Source organism: Tursiops truncatus, chromosome 19 (genome assembly GCF_011762595.2).
Source record: "Tursiops truncatus isolate mTurTru1 chromosome 19, mTurTru1.mat.Y, whole genome shotgun sequence".
NCBI lineage: Eukaryota > Metazoa > Chordata > Mammalia > Artiodactyla > Delphinidae > Tursiops > Tursiops truncatus.
This window is the reverse complement of record NC_047052.1, coordinates 3,826,179-3,853,662: the sequence shown is the minus strand read 5'-3', so window position 1 is coordinate 3,853,662 and position 27,484 is coordinate 3,826,179. Positions and strand designations below refer to the sequence as shown.

Below are 27,484 nucleotides of genomic sequence, written 5' to 3'. Positions count from 1 at the left end.
GGTCCTGGCTGTGTCTCCTGCCGTGGACAGTCTCCATCAGCAGACGGATGACGGGGACCAGACGTTTGCTTAGTGACGCTGCACAGCCGGGGAGTTGAGAACAGGGCCCTGGAGCCGGCTGCTGGCGTCTGAATCCCAGCTCCGCCACTCCTGAAGAGTACCTTAATGCTCAGTGTCTCTTCTTTCTCATCTGTAGAATGGGCCGATCACGGCACTTAACCCAGAGTGATTGGGAGGAGCGACTGAGCAGATGTGTATAAAGTGCTTAGATTCTGCCCCTGACACGTACTGAGGTCTCTCTCTCTCTCTGTTTAATAAATACATGTATCTATACATAGGTAAGTAAATACATGGAAACAGTTAATCCCCTGCCAGAGCTCCTGCTTAAGAAGAGGAAGAAAGGGCCCAGAGTTGTCAAGTCATTTGCCCTGGAACACACAGCTCAGGCATACAGGACCCTTTCTGCCCCTGGCCGAAGGTGGGGAGGGCCAGGACGGTGCATTCGCTAATGTGTTCTGGGGGATAGGGGACAGCTCCTGGTCCCTCTGTCACCAAGATTAGAACCCTGGGCCCTGAGAGGTGCCCCCAAACCAGGGCTCTTCAGGGCTGTAAAAGGCCCTTTAGAATGGGGAGGGGGCCGGGGCCGCCCCAGCTCATTTGGCGGCGTCCCTACTTGGGGGCGGAGGCTGCCCCTCCGGAGAGCTGCCCTTCCTCGCCGGGCTCCTCGGTCTCCGGGGGACGCCGGGCGCGTCCTTACCTGGCTCCTCCCGCGTCCTGCTTGACCTTTACTTAAAGACCAGCTCTAGCGGCTGATGGGTTTCCGCGGGTCCCCGAGGAGACCCTTCAGAGGGCTCGCGCCGGGCTTGCAGGAGAGCACCCCTAATTGGTGCAATGAATCATCGAGCGCGGCTCCCGGCCGGACACAAAATAGATAGAGGAGCCGGCGAGCTATTGTGCGCAGTTTGGGACGCGGGGGGGGGGGGGGGGGGTGGAAGAGAGGGGGAGGCAGGGCTGAGAAGGAGGAGGACGAGGAGGGGGGCGGGCAGAGGGGAGGGAAAGGGAGGGGAGGAAGCGTAAGGGAGGGATTCCCCCCCCCCGCCCGCCGTGCTCCCGCCCTCCCGCCCTTCTCCTCCCCTCCTCCCTCCGCGCCGCCCGCCGCCCCGCCTCCCTCCTCCCCAATTAAATGACCCAACGCTTTGGCAGGCGCCGGAGCTCGCACATGCGGCTGCCGCTCCAGCCGCCCCGGGCCCGCCGCTGCCGCCGCCGCCGCCGCCGCCGCTGCGTTCCGGGCGCGCTCGCCGCGGCGCCGCCGGGGGCTCGGCCGGCCGGGGGGGGCGCCTCTGCGAGCGGCCGAGCGCCCGCGCCGGCCGCCCGCCGCCAAACTTTGCAGCGCGCACACATGCTCCAAGTTGGGCCCGGCGGCGGCGGTGGGCGGTGAGGGCGGCTCGGGGCGCGCGGGGCCCCGGGCGGGCGGCGCGGCGCGGCCATGAGCGGGCGGCCGGCGCCGGTCTCCCGCAAGCAGCGGCTCATGGCAGCGGTGGGCGAGCGGGCGGCGGGCGGCGGCGGCGGCGGCGCGCCTCTTTCCTGCTTCATCTGCGGCGGCGGCATCGGGCGCGGCAAGGAGCTGAAGCTGCAGGTGAAGCAGCCGGCGGCGGGCGTGGGGGCCCCGGCGCAGCCCTTCTTCCCGTTCCTGCAGCAGCAGGAGCCGGCGCCCGGCGCGCGCGAGCTGTCCCCGGCCGACGGCTGCGTGCTGGTGTGCGCCGTGTGCCGATGCTTCCTGGGCGAGCAGTGGGCCGCCTTCGAGCGCGCCCGCACGCCCGTGGACAAGCGCATGTACTGGCTCAAGCGGCCCCACCAGTGCGACGCGGGTGCGGGCGGACGCCGCGGGGGTGCCGGGGCCCCCCGCGAGTGGAACGTCGCCTACGCGCTGGGCGCTGCGGCCGGCGACGAAGACGACGACGACGGTGGCAGCGGCGGTGGCCCCGGGCCCCGCGCGGCCGCTGAGGAGCCTCGAGACTCAGAGCTGTCGGAGCTGTCGGACACCGACCCCCTCTCCGAGCCCGACCCTGCCGCGCGCGACGCCGCCAGTCCCCACCAGCACGGGGCGCCGGCGGCTCGGGCTGCCCCGGGGCCCGGGCCTCGCGGGGGCCGCTGCCCGGAGTGGAGGCTGGCGCCGGGCCCTTCTCCCGGACAGGGCGCAGAGACCACCGCAGCGGGGGACGTGGAAAAGGAGGAGGTCCCTTCGAAGCTCCGAGTGGACGGGGAGCCCAAGGCGGGCATCCGGCGCCGGCGGAAGGGCCATGGGAGGCACTGGGTCCCGGAGGCCCGGGCCAGCGTCCTGAGGGGCATTCAGGACCCTTGGCAAGGGCCTGCAGTCCAGGTGGCCCCTGCAGAGAGCATGAGAGGAGCCCCTTCCGGCAGGGCCGCCAAGACTCCTGAGAGCAGGCCGCTGGGGGAGACCCGCGGGGGCTGCTGCGTGTCTGAGGACAGTGACGTCAACATCACCAGTGAGGAGGAGGGCCACCAGGAAGAGCCTTCCTCAGGCCCCCGTGGCCCCGGAGACACAGAAAACGGTGGCGGCCGCGTGCCCCGAGCTCCCCTGGAGAGCCGGGCCGCCCCACCAGAGGGCCTTTGCTGCTACATCTGCGGGTCGGCGCTGTCCCCGGCCTCGCAGCACCAGATCCACGTGCAGAAGCAGGAGAAGCTGGCCCAGGTCCCTTTCTTCCCCTTCCTGTGGCTGCACAGCCCACCCCCGGGAGCACAGCCCATCAGCGAGGGCGGCAGCACCCTGGTGTGCCCCTGCTGCTTCTCGTCCCTCATGCAGCAGTGGCAGAGCTTCGAGCTGGCCGATGTGCCCGTCCTGCAGAGGCTCTACGTGGTGCCCCTGAACAGCCACGCCCCCGGCATGGCCTCCAAGGGCAGGAGGCTCCAGAGGGAAGAGGGCCCACCCGCCGGGGCCCTGCCAGAGGCGTGCTACCTCTGCGGGGAGGACTGTACCCAGGGTGCCCGGGCAGTAGCCTCCAGGATGCTCAATGGCAACACCAGGGGCTCCATGCATTTCCCCTTCCTCAGCCTCCTGCCCTGCCCCCCCAATGCCCAGGGCCCCAACAAGCGCTGTGAGGTCCGCAGCTGCCCGAAGTGCTTCAGCGTCCTGGAGGACGTCTGGGCCCTGTACCGGGCCTGCCAGAACGAGGAGCTCATCACCTCCGTGCAGGGCTTCCTGGGCAGGTACCACCAGGCTTTCTCGGCCTCAGACCCTGCTCTCTCCGAGCCGCCCGCGTCGGCCCAGGGCAGCCCGGCGTCCATCTGCTACATCTGCGGGGCTGAGCTGGGCCCTGGGAAGGAGTTCCAGCTCAACGTGAACCCTTCCAGCCGCTTGGGCGAGAAAGAGCCCTTCTTTCCCTTCCTCACCGTCTATCCGCCCGCCCCGCGCGCCAGGCCTGCCGACTCCACCGGCCTGGTGGCCACCTGCGTGCTTTGCTACCACGACCTGCTGGGCCAGTGGCTGCAGCACGAGGCCCGCGGCACCCAGCACGCCGTCAGCCCCTGGTCTCGGCAGTACCAAGTGGAGACGTTCGTGTGCTTCTTCTGCCGGCAGGAGAAGAAGCGGTGTCTCGGGCTGAAGGCCGTGCGGGTCGCCCGGCTGCCCTTGTTTCTCTACACCCTGCGAGCGAGCCACAGCCTCTTAGTGGACGATGGCCGGCAGCTGATAATCGGCGCCTGCACAGAGTGCGGGACCCTGGTGTGTGCTGGCCAAGGGCTCACCCGCCAGGGACCCGTGGGCTGGAGCTCCCCAGTGGCAGCTGCGAGGAAGGTAAGCAGTTCTCGTGTCATTCTCTGAAGTCCCAGCAGGGAAGGAAGAGATGTTGTTTTCTCTTCTGCCAGGGAGGAGTTTGCACCGATTCTGTGTGGTGTGTTCCAGCAAGAGGTGCCCTCCGGGGTCACCCCGCTAGTGCTTGGTGGGTGCGTTGGCCTGGAGGCATGTGGCAGGTCGGGGGAGCTGGGGGCCGAGAGTGGTCCTGTGGAAGAATAGGGCACTGCTGGGAACAGCAGGCATGGGCCTGAACTTGAGTGTGTTTGCAGCGGAATCTATCAAACAGAGGAAGTTCGGGGCACGTCTGTCATCCGCCTGATAACATTGGTAATTAGTCCAGCCATGCAGGTCACCGAGAGGTCTCCGTACTTACCCGGTTTAAACACATCCGAAGTTCCTCTCTCCTCTTGTTCCCGCTCAGCTTAGCTTTTCCAGAATTTCCCACCCAAGTTCACACCTTTCCTTTGAGGCTCTCTGGTTGCTCAATAGCAGCTGGAGATGGATTTCCAGACATGGGGCTTTGGGACCCAGGGGACAGTGGCCCAAACAGACATTTCTCCCGGTGGGAAGAGAGTCTTTCTTTTCTGCAAGTCAGCTGTGCAGGCGGAGGGTGGGAGGCCTGGCGTGCGCCCTGTTTATAAGGCGCCTGCCTTCACGCTGCCTGCCCGGGAGGAGCCAGACGGGGCGCAGTTAATTTTCTATCTGGCTTTGCAAAGGCCGAAGCAGGACCTGCTCCCGGTGGGTCTGGGGAAGCAGACGTCTCTGAGTTGTCATCACCGTCATGGCCACCGGAGCCAGAAATCCTAGTTTCCACCAAAGCTGGTGACACTGGCTTGTCTTAATCAGACACCTGGAGTGGTAGCCGCTGGCGTGGGGCTGGAGGAGGGACCTGTGAACAGGGAAGGGTGTCTCCGCCCGTCCAGGAGTGGGTGTCGCGTCTGCCTGAGAGGCTTCTGATCCTGCCTCCCAGGCATCCACGCGTGTGCACACGTGTGGGGTTCTGGGTTACGTGTTCACTCACGGTGGTTGCGTCTATAAAGTAGATGTCCGGCCCCGACGCCTTCACGCTCTGCCCAGGGTTCTTTGGATGTCAACGGCCCCTTTGGACTCAGTGCTGTCTTTGGGGGGCTTTGGTCTGGTTTGGGGGCTTTTGTCTTTAGAGCTGTTTTTGGAGGGCCTCTCGTTTTAAACGGACAAGCCTGCCACCCCCGCACCGTGGATGCTAAACCCCTTGTTCGCGGTGTGCGGCAGCGCAGCCCGCGCGTCTGCTGCTGGGAATCTGACCTACGGCTCCCGGAAGGGCCGGGCCTGGGAGAAGAGCCTGGCTGACCAGCACAGAGCCGGGTTCCAATCCTACCCTTTCTCTTGTTAACTGAGCGCCAGGGAGGACGCGTCTCAGCCTCCCTGAGATCATTTCTTTAAGCTGGGGAGTGGAAATAAGTATCACCTGCCTCGAGGGGCCATCCTGAGAATTAAATGAATCGGGGCATTTGAATGCTTCCGGCAAGTCAGGTGCTTGGCATAGAGTGGCGCCCTTGTGTCCTCCCCACGTGTTGGGGCACATTGTTCCAGGATGCAGGTGGATTCTGCAGGGTGGGTACAGATTTTCAGCTTGGCGGTGGTGGGCGTGAGGTCATCAAAGCACCCCCCGTGAGGCCTCTCAGATTGTCTTCTGCACAACGTCCACACTGTGGTGTTTTCCCACGTTGATGTGCTCACTCATCGGGAGTTGATGAGATGCCGACTGGGGCCCTCAATGATAGGAACGTGAGGAAATGAGAAGCTGCAGCTCCCAGTCCAGCTGCGAAGCGGGGTGCGGAGGGTGGCCAGGTGTGGACGAAAACGCAAGCTGGTGTCCGCCCAGGGGGGGTCAGCATGAGTTTGGGGGGCTGAACGTCACGCTAACTTCTGCACCGTTTCTAGAGCAACCTATTTCCTTTGCTCCTTACCGCGTCCCTATGAGGCGTTATTATTCCCATCTTAGAGATGAGTAAATGGAGGCCCAGAGAAGTCAGATGACCGTGTTGACTGTCACACAGCCAGCAGGTCGCTGAGGTGGGTCTTGAGCCCCAAAGTCCTCCGCCGCTGGACCGCCTGGCCGAGGTGGAACCTTGGAAGATGGGCGGGATTTGTCGGTGGGAGAGGATTCAGGAGGAAGGGAAATAAGGTTGGAGTGAACTAGAAGCCTTGAAATCAGAAAAAGGAGGTCGGGTTTAGAGTTGAAGATACGGGGTAGCAATGAAAAGTGAACGAAGCCTTGGAATGGGCTGGGAAGAGCTACGCCCGGGGCCGGACCATGGCAGCATCCCAGGTGGTTGGTGAGGCCATCAGGCCTCTGGGTGGTGGGGCAGCAGTGTGTGGCTCAGGCCCATTTAAACAGAGGGAAAGAGAAACCTCAACTCCTGCCTCCAGGAGAGCCTGACTGATGGTCAGTAGAGTGCCGGGAATACAGCCTCTCCCCCCTCCCCCATTCATTCAACAGATATTCACGGAGCGCCTGCTCTGAGCCAGGCACTGTTCCAGACCCTGCGGTGCTGGTGGTGTCAGGGGGAGGGGCACGGAGAGCCCGGAAAGAATACTTCCTGCAGAGCTGTGAGCGGGGCAGGATGAAGCTAGGCCAGGTGCCAGGGTGGGCTTGGGGATGAGAGCGCAGGGTCACAGGAGCTGCAGACCAACCCAAGGGGCTCCTGGCAGGGCTGTCAGGGGTGAAGACACGGGTGACACCACCAAGGAACGTGCAGAGGCCCCCATGCTCCTTTCCCGACCAGCTCCGGAGTCCTTGGTTCTCGTGTCCATATTCCGTGTCTCCCTTCGGTGCGTGGTTTGAGAATTTGGGGGGGAGTGGCTAGGGACATTGGAAGGTGGCTGTGGGGAGCCATTTAGCTGGGACAGTGTGTTCCAGAACCTCGTCTGTACCGCCTCCTGTGATGCCTCAGTTGTTTCCTGTTAAGGGTTCATTTACAAGGGAATCACCTTTAACCGCTAAGAAAGTAAACGTGAAAGAAGGAAGTGCGGAAGGGTGTCTGTCACTGGTGCCCTCCCTTTAGACTGTGGCTTTTCTCACCAGCTGGACTCCTGGCCCCTGGAGAGCACCCTGCCCTGTAGCCACCATATCTCTGAGCTGGCTGCTTGGGTAGGGCTGTGTCGGGGGTGGGCTGTGGAGGCTGTAGCCCACCCACCCTTTTTGGGGGTGCTTCCCCGAGGAGGAGCCCCAGCGCCGGGAAGCTCTGTGAAGCCACGGAAAGACCCTGGCTTGGCCTTAAGACAGACCCGGCTTCAATCTTCATTCTGCTGGGAGCTGGCTGTGTGACCTTGGGAAAGACTCTTGCCCTCTCTGAGCCTCAGTTGCTGCCCCTGAGAAGTGGAGGTGCTCGTTCCTCTGGAAGGTTTGTGATGTGAGAGCTGCTAGCGGGCACCAGGGGTACGGGTCCCATTCATTCCTTTCTTCTCCCTGAGGTACTTGTAACTCAGGCTGGGTCTCTCACTGGCACCCACAGGCTCCAGCGTCGCAGCCTCTGCCCCCCCACTTTCTTGCTGGGGGTGGGGAAAGGTTGTCCCTCCCTTCAGAGCTAGGAGGCACGGCTGGCCAGGCTCCGAGATGGCATCTGGGGACGTAATAATGATGAAGATACAGAATGCTTCCCGAGTTCCAGGCTGTGCCAGGCTTCACCTGTCCTCACAACAACCCCATTTAGGGAGGTGCCGCTCTCCCCCTGTCATAGAGGAAGAAGCAAGTCCAGAGAGGTCAAGGAATTTGCCCAAGGTCACTCAGCTCATGACATCAAGGCCAACGTTGGACCCAGGAGCCCGGCTTTGGAGTCTGTGCTCTTGACTTTCTGTCCCCTCGGAGGCTCCAGCTGTAAAGGTGGCAGTGCCCTGGGGGGGGGGAGGGTGGTCCTGGTAGCCCCTGCGTGAGCCTGCCCACCCCGCATTTCAGCCGGCAGAGCAGCTGGGAGGCAGGAGTCAGCTTGACTGGGCCAGAGGCCCCGAGAAACCCCCCACCGGCTGCCTCTGCTGCCTACCCGCCCCCCCCCAGTTTCTCCACCTGCTGAGAAGTGGCGCCCTTTGTCTTTTGCTTCCCCCAGCACTGCCCAGGTGTTCAGATTTCAGCCGGGCCCTCCGTCAAGGATGGGTTTGCCGCATGATCGAGCTGCTTCCCTCGCGAGCCAGTTGGCCGCCCGGCCTCCCTTGACTCTTCCCTCCGTCCGGGGAGCGTTCCGGGCAGTGGAGCGTGCAGCTGTTTACCTAACCGCACCCCGGCCCTCGCTAGGGGCTGCCCGCCCAGCCCCCCGAGCCTGGCCTCCCGGCCTGGAACAGGTGTTGCCGCTGGGCCGCCTTTCTTTTCTCCGCGCTGACATCTGAGGCCTGCAGAGAGGGTCTGTCATCACTCGCCTGTCAGGGCCACATGCACATCTGTTTCCCGTGTTCCCGGCTCTCTGCGCCCACTCGGCTGCCTGCTCTTGAGGGAGGGCCTGCCAGCCCCTCCTCCTTGGATCCAGGATCCAGGGGCACTCGGGCAAGGCGATAGGGTAGGGGAAGCTTCCGGAAGGTGCCAGGAGAGGCTGCCCGGCTGGGCTGACACTGGCACCCTCTTCCTGGCAGCTGCCGGGAAGTGACTGGGCTTTGGCCTTCCCCACGCTCTGACCACCTCCTCCGAGGGGAGGTCTCTGCTTTTCTTGGCGGGGTGGGGGCCATCTGCTCGCGGAGTAAACTTTCCAGATGCGCCTTGTCTTAACCCTGGAGGTGATTAGAGACAACTGGGATGGCAAGAGGTCTTCAAAACTCAGCCTCCCTGGAAGCAGGGAAGGGGAATTCGCCCAGAGCTTTCTGGCTCCTTCTCTGCTTAGATCTCTCTGGGTCCAGCCCTTGGGAGGTTAACTCTGCCATGACTCTTCAGACGGGTTGAAGGTTCTGGGCAGGTTTGCCTCATGGGCACATTCTTTGGGCTGAGGAAGAGGCCGCGTCTGGACGTCTGGAATTCAGGTCCATCTTCTGTCCTAGGTCCATATCCTGGCGGGGACGGTAGCGAGGGGTGATGCTTCTGCCCTCTGTCAAGAGCGTTTAGGACCTTAGCTTCTGTTTGCCATGCCGTCCCCAGAGGGAGCCTCACCAGGGCAGTTATGGAAGGAGTTTCTACTGGCCATGTGACCTTTGTTCATTTCCCCATCTGTCCAAATGAAAGGTGTGGTCCTCAGGGGTCACAGGCGGTTTGCCTGCCACACGTGAAATCTGACCGGTGGTACTGTGTTGAGAAGGATGCTGAGGCTGTGTGTGGACTTGCTGGGAAAATATCTAGCAATTTATTCACAGTTATTTTTCCCCCAGCTTTTTCAGATATAAACGACATACAGCAGGATGTAGTTTTAAGGTGTGCAGAGTGTTGATTAGATCCATGTGTCTATTGCGAAATGACCTCCATCCCCTCTGCCCCAAAGTTACCGTTTCTTTTTTGTGGTGAGAACATTTAAGATCTACTCTCTGATCAGCTTTCAAGGTTGTGATACAGGGTTGTGAGCTGTCATGCCCCTAATGTACGTTTGGCCCCTTGGTTCAGTATCTCCCCGTTTCATGGGGTCTAGGTTTTAAAATTGGTATGTGATGCCGGGGCCCCGAAACACCATGATGTTCTGTCCTGGGGAGGATAGAGTATTACCGTCACAAAACCCTCCCGGATCATCATTTTTCAGGCAACTTTATACCAGGAGGACCAACAAGCCCACAGCCTAAGGCCACTTTTGCTGGTTTGATCTTTCAGTAATACAAGGTAGTTAGATGTATAAGTTTTGAAAGAAGTTCTGCCAGTCCTGTGCCAGGGATGCTGGAGCAGTTCTTCCTCCTGGCCCAGCTCAGCCCTTGACCAGGGCTGCCCTGCAGACACGTTTGTACCCATTCTACGCATGAGCTCAACAAACGTTTGCATGCCTGTAGTGCACCAGGTGCTCTGTGAGCACTTGGTGCTCTGAGGATGTGATGTGGAATCAGGCAGGCCCTGCCCTTGGGGGGATGGGGGATGGGGGGGGGTGTAGGGATCCGGCTGTGATCGTGTACTGTGTTGAGTTCTGTGCTGGGGTCTTCTGGGAGCCCATAGGATGATGGAAAACGGGTGTGTTCAGGGAAGGCTTCCTGGTGGAGGTGGCACCTAACCTGACCCAAAGACTGAAAAGGAATCAGCCAGGTCTACAAGGGGGTCATGTGCTCCTGGCAGAGGAGCATGAAGAAAAGCCTGGATGTGGGGAGTGGGATTTGCTGGAGAACCTTAAATAGTTCCTGTTGAAGTGGGAGGAGGGGATGCGGTGGGAAGGGTTGGTAGTGTTTGGAATCCCTGGATGCACATTTGAATCAACTGCCCCAACCTGTTAAAGCAGAGTCTGTGAGGGGTGGCCCTGGTGGCACTGGTATTTTAAAGCTTCTGGAAGATTCCAGAGTTGGGGTGAGAACTGCTGATAGGGATTTTGGAAGCGCAGCCCAGGAGTTCGGGGCTTTTATCTTGAAGCTGTGGCTTGGCAGTCACCAGAAGGATTCTACTCATTTGTTCAGTCTGTCTTTACCAAGCGCCTGCTGTATCCCAGGCACTATCTGGGCATCAGGACCCAGCAGGGAGCAAACCAGGCCTTTGCAGTGGGAGGGGCTGTGATGGTGGTGACGGAGTGGCCGGGAGAGGGGAGGGTTGGGGGCTGTCACCTGAGCAGCGAGGGGGGTCTGGCAGGGGCCTGAGGAACAGTGAGGAAGCCGGGGTGCCTGAGGGCAAGGCGGGGTTCCTCTCAGAGGCGGGCAGGGGCCAGTCAGGGGGCCCTCACTGGGGAGCCGGGACCGTGGGCTGACGCTGAGAAGGCATTGTTTTTGTTTTGTTTTTAAACTGAGGTACAATTCGCACCCTACAGAGTGGATTAAAGTGTGCGGTGCAGTGGTTTGTAGTGTATTCACAGGGCTGTGCGCGCATCACCACTGTCTAGTCCAGAACATTCCTATCACCCCCTCCCCCAGCCCCTGGCAACCGTGAATCTCCTGTCTCTATGGAAGTACCTATTCTACATTTCGTAGGAATGGAACCATCCAGTATGTGGTGTTTTATGTCTGACTTCTGTCGTTTATGTGTTTGAGGTCCATCCACGTTGTAGCATGAATCAGTCCTTCAGCCCTTTTCATGGCTGAGTACCATTCCACTGCGTGGATAGAGCACATTGGATTTATCCGTCCATCAGTGGATGGACATTTGGGCTGTTTCCACCTTTTGGCTGTTGTGAATAACGCTGCTGGGAATGTTTACAGGTTTTTGTGTGTATCTGTGTTTTCTCCTGGATAGATACCCAGGAGTGGAATTGCTGGGTCATCTGGTAATTCTATGTTGACCCTTTAAGTTCCACTTTCCCACTGGGGGTTTTAGGCAGGCAAATAACATGATATGACTTGAGTTTGGTTTTTTTTGTTGTTTTTTTTCTTTTGCGGTACGCGGGCCTCTCACTGTCGTGGCCTCTCCCGTCGCGGAGCACAGGCTCCGGACGCGCAGACCCAGCGGCCATGGCTCACGGGCCCAGCTGCTCTGCGGCATGTGGGATCCTCCCGGACCGGGGCACCAACCCGCGTCCCCTGCATCAGCAGGCGGACTCTCAACCACTGCGCCGCCAGGGAAGCCCATGACTTGGGTTTGAAAAAGTCCCATCTGTGACTCCTTGAAGCTGTGTGCCGTCAACTCACTGGCCACCGTTGCACCTTCTGTGGCTGGTCTCCATCGCTGGATTTGTTTGAAGCTGGGAGTTAGTCGTCTTCTCCCTGGGATAAGAGAAGCGTTATTAAGAATTGAGCTCTTGGGGATTTTGACTTGCTGTAGCTGCACCCCTGGAAATCAGAGGACCCAGATTCTGGCCCCAGCACTCAGTTGCCTTGGGTAAGACCCTCCACCTGTCTGGGTCTCAGTTTTCCCCTCTGTAAAATGGGAGCAGATGGTGTACTCGTAGCCGAGCCCCTTGGCTTCTAGGCAGCTGTCAAGCTGCCACCTTTCTGCACCTTTTGGCAGGAGCGGGATTGCGGGGTGGAGAGAGAAGACCCCTGGGGTCAAGGCCTGGCTTGGCTCTGTGAGTCCAGCGGCTCTGAAGTTCTCTGCCCCGTCGCTGGCCGCCCCAGCCTCCTGCTGCCCGCCCTGCTTGGTGTGGAACCCTGTATGAAATTGATTGCTGGATTGAGTTTCCTTCCAGAGGTGCCAGCAGCCTTGAATGGACGGCACAAAAGTCACAGGTGGTATTTGGTACAGCGGAGCCGGGCAGGCATGCCGGGACCCTGGCCAGGAGCACCACCTCTTAGAGCTGTTTCTGCCTGGCAGGTGAGAGTGAAGTGGGGAGAGCAAGCGGTCCAGGGTCCAAGGAAGACCCCTCAAAGGTCAGAGCCCACCACGTCGTCCTGCCCACGCGTTGGTATCAATTGTTGGCAGAGCCGGTGAGAAGGAAGGTGATTAAGGTTCTGTCCACCCCCCTGGTCCTGATGCAGACACAGTGAGGTCTGAGGAGATGGTGGTGGTTATGATGCAGATGCTGGCTGTAGCAGATGACCCTCTTCCCCAGACTGCCCGTTCCTCCTGTGGCCGCGGAGGGTGGCGTGAACTGTCCCGTGGGAAGGTGGCATCAGTCTCAAATCTCCGATGAGGAGGCCAAGGCTCACGACCCTGAGAGTTCTGGGTTACGTGGCAGAGCTGGGATGTGCGAGAGCCAGTGGTCAAACGCCCGGCCTTGGCCTCTCCCCCTGCCCGGGCTTGAGTGGCACCCATGGGAGGAGAGGATGTGGGTCTGTCAGGGGCCCGCCCTGGTGTAGCCACACAAGGAGGCCGCCCTTGGGCTCCTGCACCAGCTCCCCTAGGGGCCGGCGTGGGGAGGGTCCGAGCATCGGCACACTGCAGCGCTGTTTTATAAGCCTTCCCAGACCTGTAAACCTCGCCCGGCTTCCAGACGGGGGTTCACAGACGGGGATTAAGAGGCTTGTGACGGTTCTGCCGCCGGGGAGGGATGGAGACAGGTGGGAGACAGGCGTGGGCTTTGTAGACTCCCAAATGCAGCAGCCCCGGGACAGGGGGATCAGAGGTCCTGGTGTCCACGACCGTCGGTCCAAGACAAGGGCGGCCTGGAGGAGCCATTCAGCCTTTGAGGCTCAGATGGCCCGAGAGGGTGGGCTTCGATGGGCTTGGGCGCCAGCTCTTTTAGTCCTGATTCCTTTGATGGCGGGACCTCTCCTTTGACGGCGGGATCGCTCCGCTTGCCCTTTCCCTTCCAGAGGGTCTCGCTCAGTTGTATGCGGTTCTTTCTTTTGTGTGATTGTGCGATGCCCTGGGGCCATTGGACAGGGAGGCCCGGAACGTTCAGAGCGGGGCTCCCCAGGCAGGGCCCTCTGCACCAAGCACCTTGGCTGCCACGGGGCCCCCAGCACGGGGAAAGCGGAGGTCAGGCAGCCTCCCTGTGCGCCGTCCGCTGCGTCCTGCTGGGGCCCAGGGGGTGGGGGCAGTGCCGTCCTGGAAACAAGGCCTCTGTCCTCTCTGTGCAGGAGCCAGGACTCCTTGGGGACCTGCACATCCCGGTCCAGAGCAGGGTGGCCCTGGCCCCCGGCCTGCGTGCAGCCTGGCCTGGCTGCAGTCACCCAGCCGCCCCTCCCACCAAGGGGAGGATCGCTTCTCTTGCCCCTCGCCCTCCTTCTCTTGGCAAACTGCATCTTCTTTGCTTTTCAAAACTGTGTAGGGGAAGCGGGAACCGGTTTTTGGAGCTCCCATCCCGTGGGGTGGGGTGGGGTGGCCAGAGTCCCTCTCGTTAGCGGGTGAAACCCGGACCTTACTCACCTGTCACTCACCATGTGATGGGGAGGCACCGGGCCTTCTCTGGGGTGAGCGCTGGCTTCGGGGCGGGTCCCGAGGAGGGGGCCCTGGCGGCCCTGGGATGGCCAGTTGTGCGGGCATGAGAGGATGGCGTCTTTCCCCCATGTCCCCTGCCCCGCTGACTTACGCACAGACACCCCGACACACCTCTCATACCCACGCTCACAAGCCTTTACTGTGACACCCACTCCCTCGTTGCACATGCAATCACACGCACACTCACACGGGTGCGTGCTCTCTTGCACGGACACACTCATACACCCCCCCATCACATTCTCTGAGAGAGGGGTGTTCGTATCTGTCACAATTTTGGATTTGTGTTTTTCTCTCTTGAATTTTGTCAACTTTTGCTTCGTGAATTTCAAGGCTCCTGCACGTTTATGATCGTTTCGTCTTTCTGATGAGTTGGCCCTGTCGTCACAAAGACGTATCCTTCTATCTTTGGCAATGTCTGTGTCTCGAAGTCTATTTGATCGGAATCATCCCCGTCTGAAAATCAAGGCCTCTGAGGTTCAGAGAGGGAAAGTGATTTGCCTGAGGTCACACAGCTCTTAGTGTCCGGGGTGGGATTCATGTCTCTCCGTGCAGCTCAAAAGGTTTCTCCACCCCACTGGCTGCTTTGGGGCAGCGGGTCTGAAAGAAGCCCCTTCCTGGTACTTTCTGGGTGTCTGCATTTTAATGTCATGATTGTCAGGTGGCCAGAGCTGTGTCCCTGCCCACCCTCAGCAGAGGACCCCCCAGGAGCCCCAGAGCCGAGCATCTGGCCTACAGCCTGCGGAGCTCAGCTGAGCATGCTTGGAACATCCTCCGGAGATTTCTGGCCAAACTCTGCTCTGCAGCTCCTGGCCCCCCACCCCATTTGGTGAGATTGTTCTGAACATGTTGAGTGGAGCTTCCTAGGACTCACATGTAGAATTTCTCCCGGGGGGGCAACAGAAATGTCCCCCCTCGCTGGCTTCTCTGGTCCGTGTGGGCCTTTTGGCTAAATCCACACTTTCCGGTGGCTTCGCCCCAGCCAGGCCCACGCCTGGAGATCCTCGGGGGCTCCTTGCTGGAGGCAGGCTGCCTGCCCGTGGTCCAAGTCATCCCAGCCAGCCCTGCTCCCGGGTCCCGGAGGAGAGCCACCTCCACCTCCCTGGGGCATGCTGGGAAACTCTGGGACCTGCAGGGGGCCTGGGAGGGGTGTTGCCTAGGAGACGTTTGTGGGGAGAATTGACACAGTGAGGGGCCATATTTGCCTTAAGCTGTAAATAAGGGAGTATAAGCAAAGGGATGGGTTGGTTCACTCAGCAGAGTTTTCACTGCCCTAGATGCTGTGCTCAGAGTTAAGGACCAGGATTGTGCCAGGTGCAGGGGATGAATACTGTTATCTAATCCTAGACGGGGTCTGTCCACTGTAAAACACAGGATTGTTTCATATGCCACTAGGCAAGAAAAAATGCCGCTCGTGAAACCGACACTTCACCCGTTGTAAGATTCATCCTGATTTCAGAGAGCTTAAAATGTAAAAGAGAGAGTATGGGTCTTCAAATCAGCGAGATGGGATGATGGGATGATGGCGATGGTGGTGATGAGGACACAGCAGTGGCAGCTGCCACGTTAGATGCTTACAAGACGTCATCTCGCTGACCCTGTGGATCGGAATCTGGTGGGTGAACGAGGGAAGTTGGCACCTGTCTTTCCTGCTGGGCCCTTTGGGGTGACTTTGCAGTGACTGGGCGAGGTCCCGCTGAGCCTGGATAGGGCCACGGTTGAGGCTGACACAGCAACACAGCTGCACGGGGCGCCACGGGGGAGCAGTCGGCCTTGAGAGGCCTTGCCTCTGTCACCTCCAGGTCTGGCACTGGGCAGCGGGGAGTGACCCAGCTGACGGGCTGACTCTGTGGTGTCCTGGTGCCGGGCTCCCTTGTGATTCCGACTGCATTGGCGCTGGGGCCTTAATCAGGCGGAACACGGCATCAGCAGAAACTGGCAGCCGCATGGCTCGGGGGGCCTGGCTGGTGGGAGAGGTAGAAGCAGGGCTGCCAGTGCCCCCCCGCTTCCCCACCACCCTCCTGCGGGCAGCTTCAGGCCAGACCAAGGTCCTAGGGAGGCTTCAGGGTCCCTGCCAGGACCCTGCAAACACAGGAGCCTTTCTGCTCCGGGGAGAGATACGCAAGGACGTCACCAACTCACTTCCCAGACTTTTCCTGGAAGGAAGCCCTCACTCCTCCGCTTAGTGTCACGCTGCTCTCCCAGCCGTCCATACAAAAGCGGGGCTGGAACCATGGCTGCAGGTGAGGCCGTGCTGCTCTGCTCTCCACGGACGGATGGTGTGCTTTGGCCAAGGGTATTCTGAAGTCAGACCTCGCCACCCACCCCTGCCACCCACGTGGTCCTCCGCTTCGCTTCACGGCTCTGAGCCCCAGGCTTCTCGCCCATACACAGGGACGATCTGATGTCCTCCCTCAGGGGAACGGGCGGCAGCTGAAGCCCCCAGTGAGAGCCTGGCAAGCTGTGAAGACCCCAGAAATGTTTGCTGTGGTTACTGGGGGCAGAGGAAGGAGGGGTGTGTGAGGAATCTGAGGCCCCACTCAGAGGGGGATGGGAAACCTGGAAGTAGCCTGAGGCACCTGGGATCTGAGCTGCCCTTGTCCTCTCCCTGGGCTCCCAGTGGACATGGGAGAGATGAAGCGGGCATTCAGGTGGTCGACCCTCACGTGACCTCTGGCCCTGACAAGAGCCACGTTGGTATTTGGTGGCAGTCGGCAGGTGTGTGCCACCTGACTGCTTGTCGGTCTGTGGGCCTGTTTCCTCATCTGTGCATGGGAATTACTGTAGTGTATGTGTGTTATAGGGCTTGGTACATAGTACATGCTCAATAAAGGTTGGCTCTTATTATTTTTAAAAAATTTTGTTGAAGTATAGTTGATTTACAGTGTTGTGTTCATTTCTGCTTTACAGCAAAGTGATTCAGTTATACATACATATATTCTTTTTCGTATTCTTTTCCATTGGGGTTTATCACAGGATTTTGAATACGGTTCCCTGTGCTGTACAGTAGGACCTTGTTGTTTATCCATCCTGTATATAATAGTTTGCATCTGCTCATCCCAAACTCCCACTCCATCCCTCCCCCACCCCACCCCCCTTCCCTGGCAACCACAAGTCTGTTCTCTATGTCTGCGAGTCTGTTTTTGTTTCATAGAGCTGTTTCTTTGTGTCGTAGTTTAGATTCCACATATAGGTGATATTGTACGGTATTTCTTTCTCTTTCTGACTTATTTCCCTTAGTATGATACTCTCTGGTTGCATCCGTGTTGCTGCAAATGGCATTATTTCATTCTTTTCTATGGCTGAGTAGTATTCCGTTGTATGTATGTACCACGTCTTCTATATCCATTCAGGTGTCGATGGACATCTAAGTTGTTTCCATCTGTTAGCTACTGTGAGTAGTGCTGCTGTGAACATAGGGGTGCAGGTATCTTTTCAAATTATACTTTTGTCTGGATGTATGCCCAGGCTCTGATCACTTTTGCTATCTGTCATTTAGTTTCCTCTGCGGTCCTCATCATTCTCGAGAGCTGACCCATAGACCTCAAAAACACAGGGATCTGGACCCCATGAGTGAGATGAGATGAACCTTTTGGCTCAGGCCATGAGGAAGAGGGATACGCTAGAGTCAGGAGTTAGGGGAGTTACAGAGACCCCTCGTTCTCAACACCGTGTCCCCTTTCTTATGTACAGATTTCTTAACCTCAAAACTCCATGCAAAATCTGGGGTGTATCCGCAGTTTTCGGGGGATAGGACCTCAGTGTCTTTTATTAGGCTCTCAGAGGGGTGTGTGACCCCCCAAGGTAGAGAGCCACTGTTAACATCTGCGCCCGTCTGCACACAGTCATAGCGCAATGCACGTGGGCTGACTCCTCGATATTCCTTGAAACCATCTGACTTGTTCCCACCATCATATCTTGACACGTGCTCGCTCTTCTACTTTTCTGCCTATTTTCGCACTCCTGGAAACCTCCTTTGTGAACTCCTACCAGCTGAAGTCTCCCCCCCGGCTCCCCCCGAGGGCCTAGGCCCTTGTCCGTCTGCAGCTTTTTCCCAGTTGCTAATAATTCATCACTTTATTATGTGTGGTTTCCCGTTGTCTTCTGGTTGCTTCATATCTGTAAGCCCTGTCTCTCCAACTACATGGAAAGAATAACTAACATTGACATTTTTATCCTCGGACCCTCCCTTGGTTTTTCTTTTGCGCGTTGCACACGGCAATTCCTTACCAGCCGTGGGAATGGCATTCCTCAAGAGCCCCATGGTTGGCAAAATCCAAGTCTCAGAGAAAATAGGGGGAAAAAAACAATAAAGATGGTATTGAGTATATGTCTTTAAAAATCACAGTAAATAAACTTTCTAGGAGACATCGAGGCAAAACACACGAGTTTCATCCACGTTTAAAAACCTGTTCCAGGGGGCTTCCCTGGTGGCGCAGTGGTTGAGAGTCCGCCTGCCGATGCAGGGGACGCGGGTTCGTGCCCCGGTCCAGGAAGATCCCACACGCCGCGGAGCGGCTGGGCCCGTGAGCCATGGCCGCTGAGCCTGCGCGTCCGGAGCCTGTGCTCTGCAACCGGAGAGGCCACAGCAGTGAGAGGCCCGCGTACTGCCAAAGAAAACCTGTTCCAGGGACTTTCCTGGTGGTTTAGTGGTTGGGACTCTGCCCTTCCAATGCAGGGGGCATGGGTTCGATCCTTGGTTGGGGAACTAAGATCCCACATGCCATGTGGCCAAAAAATCAAATAAAAACAAATAAATAAAAGTAAAAACCTGTTCCAGTAGGTAGCCTTTTCCTGAGTTTCCTTTTTCACTGGGTGGGTGACCTGAGGCGCTGAAGGAGACGTCTCCCGTAAGGTTTATTTCTTCTTGAGTCAGTTTTGGTAATTTATGTTTTTCAGGGAACGTGTCCATTTCATCTAGGTAGTCAAGTTAATTGGCACAACTCCTTCATAATATTCCCTTGTTATCCTTTGAATGTCTGTAGGTTCTGTAGTGATATCCCCTCTTGCACTCCGGATGTTGGTCACGGGTTCCTTCTCTCTTTTTTCCGTGGATCAGTCTCGCTAGAGGTTTATCAATATTACTGATCTCCCAAAAGGTTTATATTTAGAGACTCTGCCTCTTTAATGTTTTGAACGAGTCCTTTTGGGCTTGAAATGTAATTTCTCTTGCACTTGCATCCTCTCTTGTTCTATTTTTGAAATTGTAGACAAAATGTTGTGAAACCACCAGGCCGCTTCCAAGTTATTTATGCTTAAGGGAACATTTTCCAAGCCTGACCTTTTCTCCCTGTGTTGAGCCAGTGGGTGTTAAGATGATTTCTGTCAGCCTGCCCTTGTGACGGCCACAGGTGACGTCAAGATGGTATGTTCTTTGCTTGAGGAGGTTTTATCAAACCTCCGGTAAGTCAGAAAGATGCTAGACTTAATTTTTTTTATGCCGAAGAGAAAAAGACATGATATCAGAACTGCAGATTTTCATGCTTCTGGCTTTTTAATATACGGGTGGCTCTGTTATTTAGAACATACATATTCAGTAATGTTAAGTTTCACTTTTTATTCTACAAAGGATCCACTGTTGAAAACGGTGGTGTCCATCCATGCTTTTGCTACAAAGTATATTTCATCTATAACCTGATGGCAACTTTTGTTTCGCTTGTCTTTGCGTTTATGACAAGTCTCAGAGTGTCTCTTTAGTCCTGGGAGGAAGCTTACTGATCCTTGAGTCCAGCCTCCCTCACTTTATCAAAGAAGGCGTAGGGAGGGGAAGGGACTTGCCCATGAACACAGAGAATGTTAGAGGCCGAGGCAGAGTGCCAGTGTCCTGGGATATTTCCAATTCATCAGCTAAGGCTATCCCTCCCGTCACAGATATCTTGATATTTTTGCATTAGCAATTTGAGGGCCTGTGGAAGGCCAGTCCCAGCTGCTAAGCCATGGGGAATCCCCAGCCTTAAGCACAAATGCGGGGCTCACGAGGGTGAGGCTGCGTGGTGAACAGTATCCTTCTGTGGATCCCCTGCCCCTCCGTCTTCACGGCTACCTGTGTCCTCTCAGAACCATGGGAATTATTTCTGGGTGAGTGGAATTCTTTAAAAATATTTTTTTTCCAATAGCAGGTTTATTGAGATAAATTCGCAAACCATAAAATGTACCCTTTTAAAGTGTACGATTCAGTGGTTTTTATTATATTCACAAAATTCTGTGACCATGATCACTGTCTAATTTTAGAACATTTTTCATCACCCCTAAAAGAAACCCTTTTCTCCCCTCCCCCCAGCCCCTGGCAACCCTCATCTCCTTTCTTCTTTCACTCAGCGTAATGTTGTCAAGGTTCATCCACACTGTAGCGTGTGTCGGTACTTCGCTGCTTTTCATGGCTGAGTCATAGTCCTTTGTGTGCACAGGATACGTTCTGTTTATCCACTCAGTGGCTGATGGGTATTTTGAGTTGTTTTCATCTTTCAGCTATTGTGAATAGTGCTGCTTTGAACATTCACGTACAGGTTTTTGTGTGAATGTATTTTTTTTTCTCTTGAGGGTATATGTGGAGTGGAATTGCTGGGTCGTCTCATAACCCTAGGTTTAACCATTTGAGGAACTGTCAGATTGTTTTCAAAGAGGCTGTACAGGGGTATATGCCCACCAGCACGTGCGATTTGTTTTTTAAAAGAAGAGCAAAAGCAGGTGGGCAGGTTACGTTTATTTGTACATCAGTAACAGTACACATTCAATAAATATTAAAATTCTTTTCCATCCTTGAGGCTTCGTATCAAAAGATGGTTTTAATACTTAAAAAAAATTTTTTTTTAATTTTAAAGGTGACCAATCCCAGCTGTGTGGTCTTGGGCAAGTAAGTTAACCTCTCTGTGCCCTGGTTCCTTCTTCTGTGAAACATTTGTGATTGTACCTGCCTCAAAGAGGGTGTTAAGTAAATTAATGCAGGTAAAGTGCTTGGTATCTGGCAGCTAGTAAACCCCATAGAAGGGCCAGCTATTATTTTCATTATGATTCCATTATTATTGTAGGGATTTGGGGAAGTACGCGAAGGAGTAAAGGAGAACTACTCCCCCAGCCCAGCGGCAGTACCTGCTCTCCACGTAGCTCTGAGACAGCTGCTGTTAACATTGTTACTTGTTTTCTCCTGGGCATTTTCAATGCATTCTTTTTTCAAAGTTGAAATGAAACTCGATGTGCAGTCGTGCGGCTTGCTCTTAATCACTTAATGTCCCAGCGTAAACATTTCCCGGTGTTGTAAACACCGTGTTACTGTCAGTGAGATAGACTCCCAAATAGAAGGGCTATCGTTTACCCCCCCCACTCCCTCCCCCCGCCCAAGAGTGAAAATTTAGGGAGCACAGAGCCGTTTATGCCACTGTAAAGTATATTTCAGGCAAGCCTGTGTAAGCTTTTTGGCTAGAGAAGATTTCCCTGACCTCGTGACAGGCCTCGGGGGCGGGTATGGTATGGTGGCCAGGAAGGACTCAGGCCTGAGCGAAGTTTCCAGAGCTTGTGGGCCTGGGTGGGAACATGCAGAGGAAGGGCACCTGGAAAGAGAAAGGAGGGACCAAGGGCAGCTGACTTAACAGTTTCAGATCTTTTCCTGAAGTCTGACATGGTCTGTGTTGAAAAGGTAGACAGTAGAGATACAAGGGAAGTCATAAAAATTACCCAGAATTCTGCCACTCAGAGCTTCCGGCCTTTTTAAATGCACGTATGTGCATACACACGCACGCACACACTGCTGTAGGTGGGACCATGACGCATGATGTGTCTTCTAGTCTTTTCCACCTAGGACATCGTGAATGTGTTTTAGAGGGGCTAGGACTGCGGGCTGTGGACCAGGATGCCTGGGTTCCGCTTGGGGCTTCACCCCTTACTAGCTGTGTGTCCTTAGGCCAGTTACTGAACCTCTTTGTGCTATGATTTCCCCATCTGTAAAGTGGAGGAGTAGCAGTCTTTATCTAAGGTTGTTTTGCAGGTTGGACGAGCTATAACAGGTGAGAGCAGCAGGCTGGCTGTTATCCTCTGGTTCCCATGTCGATTAGTATCCTTTGCGAATAGGAATTTTATGGGTGACCCTGGGTCACCTGTTGCTGGACACCCAGCTTGTTTCTGGGTTTGCACAGAAGTGGCAGCTCTGCAGTAAGCCTTCTTGAACCTCATCTCCCTCCACCCTGGGCCTGTCCCCCACTCTCCCACCTTGGCCCTTACTGGGTGACCTCAGGGGCTGCCCTAGCATGGACTCATCAGGCAGTGGGGAGCCTGGGGACCTCCTGGCCTCATTGCTAGCCATGCAGCAAGTTGCCAGAGGGCTGGGAGACCAGGAGGGGGAAGTTTTCTTTGGCAGCCTCTGAGCAGCTTCTCTGGACCGGCTGTGGGCAGGGACCCGGGCAGGAGGGGAGCAGGCATGGGGGTGCGGGCGGCCTGTCTCACACCTGGACCTCTGCTGGAAACCGCCTCAGCCCTTTTGGGAGAGAGGTGAGATTTGAATACACACCTTCCCAAGCAAGAGTGAACCCTGTTCTTGGTTCTGCTGACAACGCCTGTCCTCCTCCCCACCCCCAGGCAGCTGGCGAGTCTTTTTTTTTTTTTAAATAAATTTATTTATTTTATTTGTTTATCGTTGGCTGCGTTGGGTTTTCGTTGCTGCGCGCGGGCTTTCTTTAGCTGCAGCGAGCGGGGGCTACTCTCCATTGCGGTGTGCGGGCTTCTCGTTGCGGTGGCTTCTCTTGTTGTGGAGCACGGGCTCTAGGGTGTGCGGGCTTCAGTAGTTGTGGCGCGTGGCCTTCAGTAGTTGTGGCACATGGGCTCAGTAGTTGTGGCTCATGGGCTCTAGAGCACAGGCTCAGTAGTTGTGGTGCACGGGCTTAGCTGCTCCGCGGCACGTGGGATCTTCGCAGACCAGGGCTCGAACCCGTGTCCCCTGCGTTGGCGGAGGATTCTTAACCACTGCGCCACCAGGGAAGCCCAACTCGCAAGTCTTCATAAAGCCTCTGCTTTGGGGAGACCACAGGGGGCCCTCTGGTGACAGCATACCCAGCAAGCAGGCTTCAAATGAGTTTACTTTTCTGGACTGATAAGACCTTATTGAAAGAATAAAGGAAAATATTGAGCACCTACTGTGTGCTTCTCGTGTTCCTACATTCATTCAGTTCTTCAGTGTCTGTTTACTGAACACGCATTGTGTGGTTAGGCATCAAGGAGAGAATGATCTTGTTGGACACTCGCATTGTCCCCATGATGTAGGTGTTAGCCTTCTTTGTTGAAAAACGTGTTATTTTGAGATAATTGTGATTTCTCATATAGTTGTGAGAAATCACCCAGTTTTCCCCAGTGGTAGCATCTTACGTAACTGTAGTGCAACGTCACACCCGCGAGATTGACACACCCCGCCCATCTTATTCAGATTTCACCAGTTTTACACGCACCCGTGTGTGTGTCCACGTGTGTGTTTGTGTGTGTCTGTCTCTGTGTGTGCGTGGTCTCTGTGTATGTTTGTGTCTGTGTGTCTGTGAGGCCTGTTTCATTTTACAGAGAGGAAGTGATGCTCAGGGGCTAAGGCCTTACTCAGGACCACGCAGCCAGGTCGCAGAGAGTTGGGTCTCACGTCTGGACATCCTGACTCCACATTCCTGAACTGCTGTGGGAAAAAAATCACGTTGACTCTTTGCTGTGGTTCTTGAACCTGGTAACCCCACTGGTCTCTGCCGGAGCTGTGAGCTGCGACCCCTAGGGAGGCTAGAATCCTAAGACGGTGGTGCTGAGATGCTGGCTCCTCCATTTCACAGACGAGAAAACTGAGGCTCAGAGAAGTTAATGGGTTTGCCTAACATCACCCAGCTGGTCAGGGGCTGGTCTGGGTCTGCTTCTTCCGGGTCTGCACGTGGCAGTGACCACAATGAGCTGCTTTTTTCAAGAGGTAAAAGGATAGAAGACACTGTTGATCACAAACACCAGGCTCAGGATTCAGATCGGTTACTAGGGAGATGGTGGGGGCCTTCGGGAAGGTTTCTGAGCAGGAGATGGCTCCGGAAGTGTGCGAGGTGACCTCAGACACTTAGCGTGCCCCCAAGTGTGTGCCAAGGAACACTAAGGACTCGGGTGTTGGCATGATTTTTTTCCTCATTCACGTACATTTGGGAAAGGAGATTAAAGAAAGCTAAACGGGGTTGTGTGCTGCAGGACTTATCAGTGCCTTTAATGCACTGACATGTACTGTGACCCTCTAGGCAGGGGAAGGACTTCTGTTCTGCACAATGTATTTCAGGAAGTACTTAACAAGACACTCTCCAGTGTGAGATGTTGAGGTTCTGATGCCAGGGCTGAGGTGGGCAGAAGTGCCCAGGGAGCAGGATACAAGCGGCCGAAGTCTTTGTATTTTTTTAAAGAGGAGGCTGATGTGGCTACAGGCAAGCATGCAAGGCGGGTGTAGCTCTGCTGGGGACGGTCGTAGGGTCAGTGGCTCTCAGATCAACGTGAAGTCTCCTTCTCAGCATAGGAAACACTTAAGAGATAATGTAAAGGGCAGACACTGGGATGCAGGGCTGTCCACCCACCGTGATCAAGCCGCGTGCCCTTGTGTGTGGATGTGCTCAGATGGGGGAGAAACAGGCACAGATGAAGCCAGCCAGGTTGACAGAATTTCAGGTGATTTTTTTTTTTTTTTCTTTTTTTTTTTTTTTTTTTTGCGGTACGCGGGCCTCTCACTGTTGTGGCCTTTCCCGTTGCAGAGCACAGGCTCCGGACGCACAGGCTCAGCGGCCATGGCTCACGGGCCCAGCCGCTCCGCGGCATGTGGGATCTTCCCGGACCAGGGCACAAACCCGTGTCCCCTGCATCGGCAGGCAGACTCTCAACTGCTGCGCCACCAGGGAAGCCCTATTATTTTTAATATAAGGTTTTTGTTTGTTTGTTTTTTCTTAAACCAACAGAGGAGATTGGACTCCATTCACTGGGGCAATGAAAAGCCATTGTGTTTGGAGTGAGGGTTGAGAGCAACGTAACAGAAGTGGCTTTATTTTATTTTATTTTTGAAGTAGCACATTTTTATTTTATTTTTTAAAACGTCTTTATTGGAGGATAATTGCTTCACAATTCTATGTTCGTTTCTGTTATACAACAAAGTGAATCAGCTATACGTATACATATATCCCCATATCCCCTCCCTCTTGCGTCTCCCTCCCACCCTCCCTACCCCACCCCACTAGGTGGTCGCAGAGCACCGAGCTGGTCTCCCTGTGCTATGCGGCTGCTTCCCACTAGCCATCCATTTTACACTGGGTAGTGTATATATGTCCGTGCCACTCTCTCACTTTGCCCCAGCTTCCCCCTCCTACCCCGTGTCCTCAGGTCCATTCTCTACATTTATATCTTTATTCCTGCCCGACCACTAGATTCATCAGTGCCTTTTTTTTTAGATTCCATATATATGCGTTAGCATATGGTATTTGTTTTTCTCTTTTTGACTTGCTTCAATCTGTATGACAGACTCTAGGTCCATCCACCTCACTACAAATAACTTAATTTCATTCCTTTTTATGGCTGAGTAATATTCCATTGTATATATGTGCCACATCTTCTTTATCCATTCCTCTCTCGATGGACACTTAGCTTGCGTCCACGTCCTGGCTGTTGTAAATAGTGCTGCAGTGAACACTGGGGTGCATGTCTCTTTTTTAAAAGAAGGATTTTTCTGAGTGGCGTTAGGCAGGCAGGTTGGGAGAAGAAAAGGAAACAGGTATAACCCCCTTGGGAGGTGGCTGTTATAACCCAGGCCTGGGCCGCAGTGGGAGCTGGATGTAGCCTCAGAGCTTCTCATTTTCCCCGTGGCCCAGAGAGATTAAGTCACTTGCCCTGAGTCATACAGCTGCCAGTCTGCAGACCCAGGACTTGGATTCAGCTCTCTGATTTCAGCGTCTTGGAACCCTGCCACGTGGCACCTAGCTGTCTTCTTCTGCAGTGTATTTTCACCACCATTTGGGGTATGCACTGCTGGTCAACCCTGTAGAAAACAGGACTCCAGTGTGTGTGTGTGTGTGTGTGTGTGTGTGTGTGTGTGTGTGTATCCGGGTGTCTGCTGCAGCATCGCATGTGGTAGCAGAAATTTACCCCGTGAATTTCTCTGTGACAGAGAAGATTCAGGACGTCCCGGGCACTGTGCTACCGTGAATACCATGAAAAGGTTAGAAAGGAGGCGAGCTTGTTGCCGTGAACGTTAGCAGCTGCCGTTCATGTCACTTCTGGTCCACATCCCTTGCCGGATGCCTTTCAGGCCAGAAACGTTGCTGAATTTTTTCAGCCTCTTAGTAAGATTCTTTAGTGCTGATGCTGCATTTTACTTAACGCCTCAGCAGGGCCAGGGGCAGCACCGTGGAATCAAACCCTGTCCTGTCCCTGTGGCACAATGTGAATACCCGGTGGGAGAGAAGCGGGGACTATATATAGCCTTCAGGCAGGGCAGGTTTTGCTGACAAACGAGTGCAGAGCAGTTTTGGTCTCCAGAACTTTTGGACTGGGGGCTTGTAAGGGTTTGGGGATCCGTGATGAGTGCCGCCACTGGAGCGATGCCCGTATGATGTCGATCCCTGGCTCTAGGAGAGTCTAGGTGATGGGAGAGAAAGCCGCTCTCCTCTCTGGACTTTTGTGTTCATGTGAAGACGGAGAAAAGTGGGGAAGGAGCTGCGTCTGATTGTACGGAGAGAGCAAGGGGAATGGCCGGCTTTTTACCCACATGCTCCTGCACTGTTTGACTCGTGCAATGAGTGTGTGTTACGTTTTTCAGTTTCAGGAGAAAAGGAAAAAATGACCCCCTTGTGTGCCCAGGACTCCCCTTGTGTTGGGGGCATTGGGGATTTTTTTTAATTCAATCTGAGGTTTTTATGTCATTTTATTTTTAACTTTTTTTGGAGTATAGTTGGTTTACAATGTTGTGTGAGTTTCAGGTGTACAGCAAAGTGAATCAGTTACACATATATATCCACTCTTTTAGATTCTTTTCCCATATAGGCCATTACAGAGTATTTTTTTAAATATTTTTAAATTTTATTTATTTATTTTCCTTTTTTTTTTTGGCTGCGTCGGGCCTTAGTTGCGGCACACGGGATCTTGGTCGAGGCGTGCGGCATCTTTTCATTACGTCGCACGGTCTGCTCGGGTTTCCCTCTAGTTGCAGCTCTCAGGCTTCCCTCTAGTTGTGGCGTGCGGGCTCCAGAGTGTATGGGCTCTGTAGTTTGCGGCCCGCGGGCTCTCTCGTTGGGGGCACGGGAGCTCAATAGCTGTGGTACTCGGGCTCAGTTGCCCCGCGGCATGTGGGATCTTAGTTCCCAGACCAGGGCTCGAACCTGCGTCCCCTGCGTTGGAAGGCGGATTCTTTACCACTGGGCCACCCGGGAAGTCCCCATTACAGAGTATTAAATAGAGTTTGATCTGAGGCTTTTAAAAGGTCAGCTTGTCTCCACCGCGAGTGGGACCCAGGCTGCCCTCCCCACCCTTGCTGGCAGCCAGGCCTGCCCAGACCTTGGGCAGCTCCATAAATTCCTCCAGTGACGTGCTATCATCCTGCGCACGTGCTCCCCGGCAGCACTGGGAGGAAGCCCCGCGCGCCGCGTGTTGAGACGGGGCGGGACCTGCTGGAATTTGTGTTCTCTCATCTAGAAGCTAAACGGATCTTTTATTAAGGTCAGCATAATCCATTTTTAACTGAATTCGAAGGTCACTCTGTGCTTGGGAGTCTCGAGACTCTGCTGGGGACCCGTTGGCTAATCTGGTCACCTTGGACCATCAGC

The 27,484-nt window shown here is 55.5% G+C and overlaps 1 protein-coding gene across 3 annotated transcripts in view; it reads left to right on the top strand.

Moving 5' to 3' along the window:
- The first annotated feature begins 1,381 nt into the window (after positions 1-1,381).
- Positions 1,382-27,484, top strand: part of GSE1 (Gse1 coiled-coil protein) — a 413,117-nt gene continuing 387,014 nt past the window's right edge. The window contains exon 1 of one of the 3 annotated variants that reach the window (XM_073796392.1): positions 1,382-3,814. In XM_073796392.1, coding sequence (XP_073652493.1) covers positions 1,487-3,814 — 2,328 coding nt within the window. In that variant the 5' untranslated portion in view covers positions 1,382-1,486. The remainder of the gene's footprint in view (positions 3,815-27,484) is intronic. The other 2 variants (XM_033844481.2, XM_073796391.1) reach the window with 2 other exon arrangements.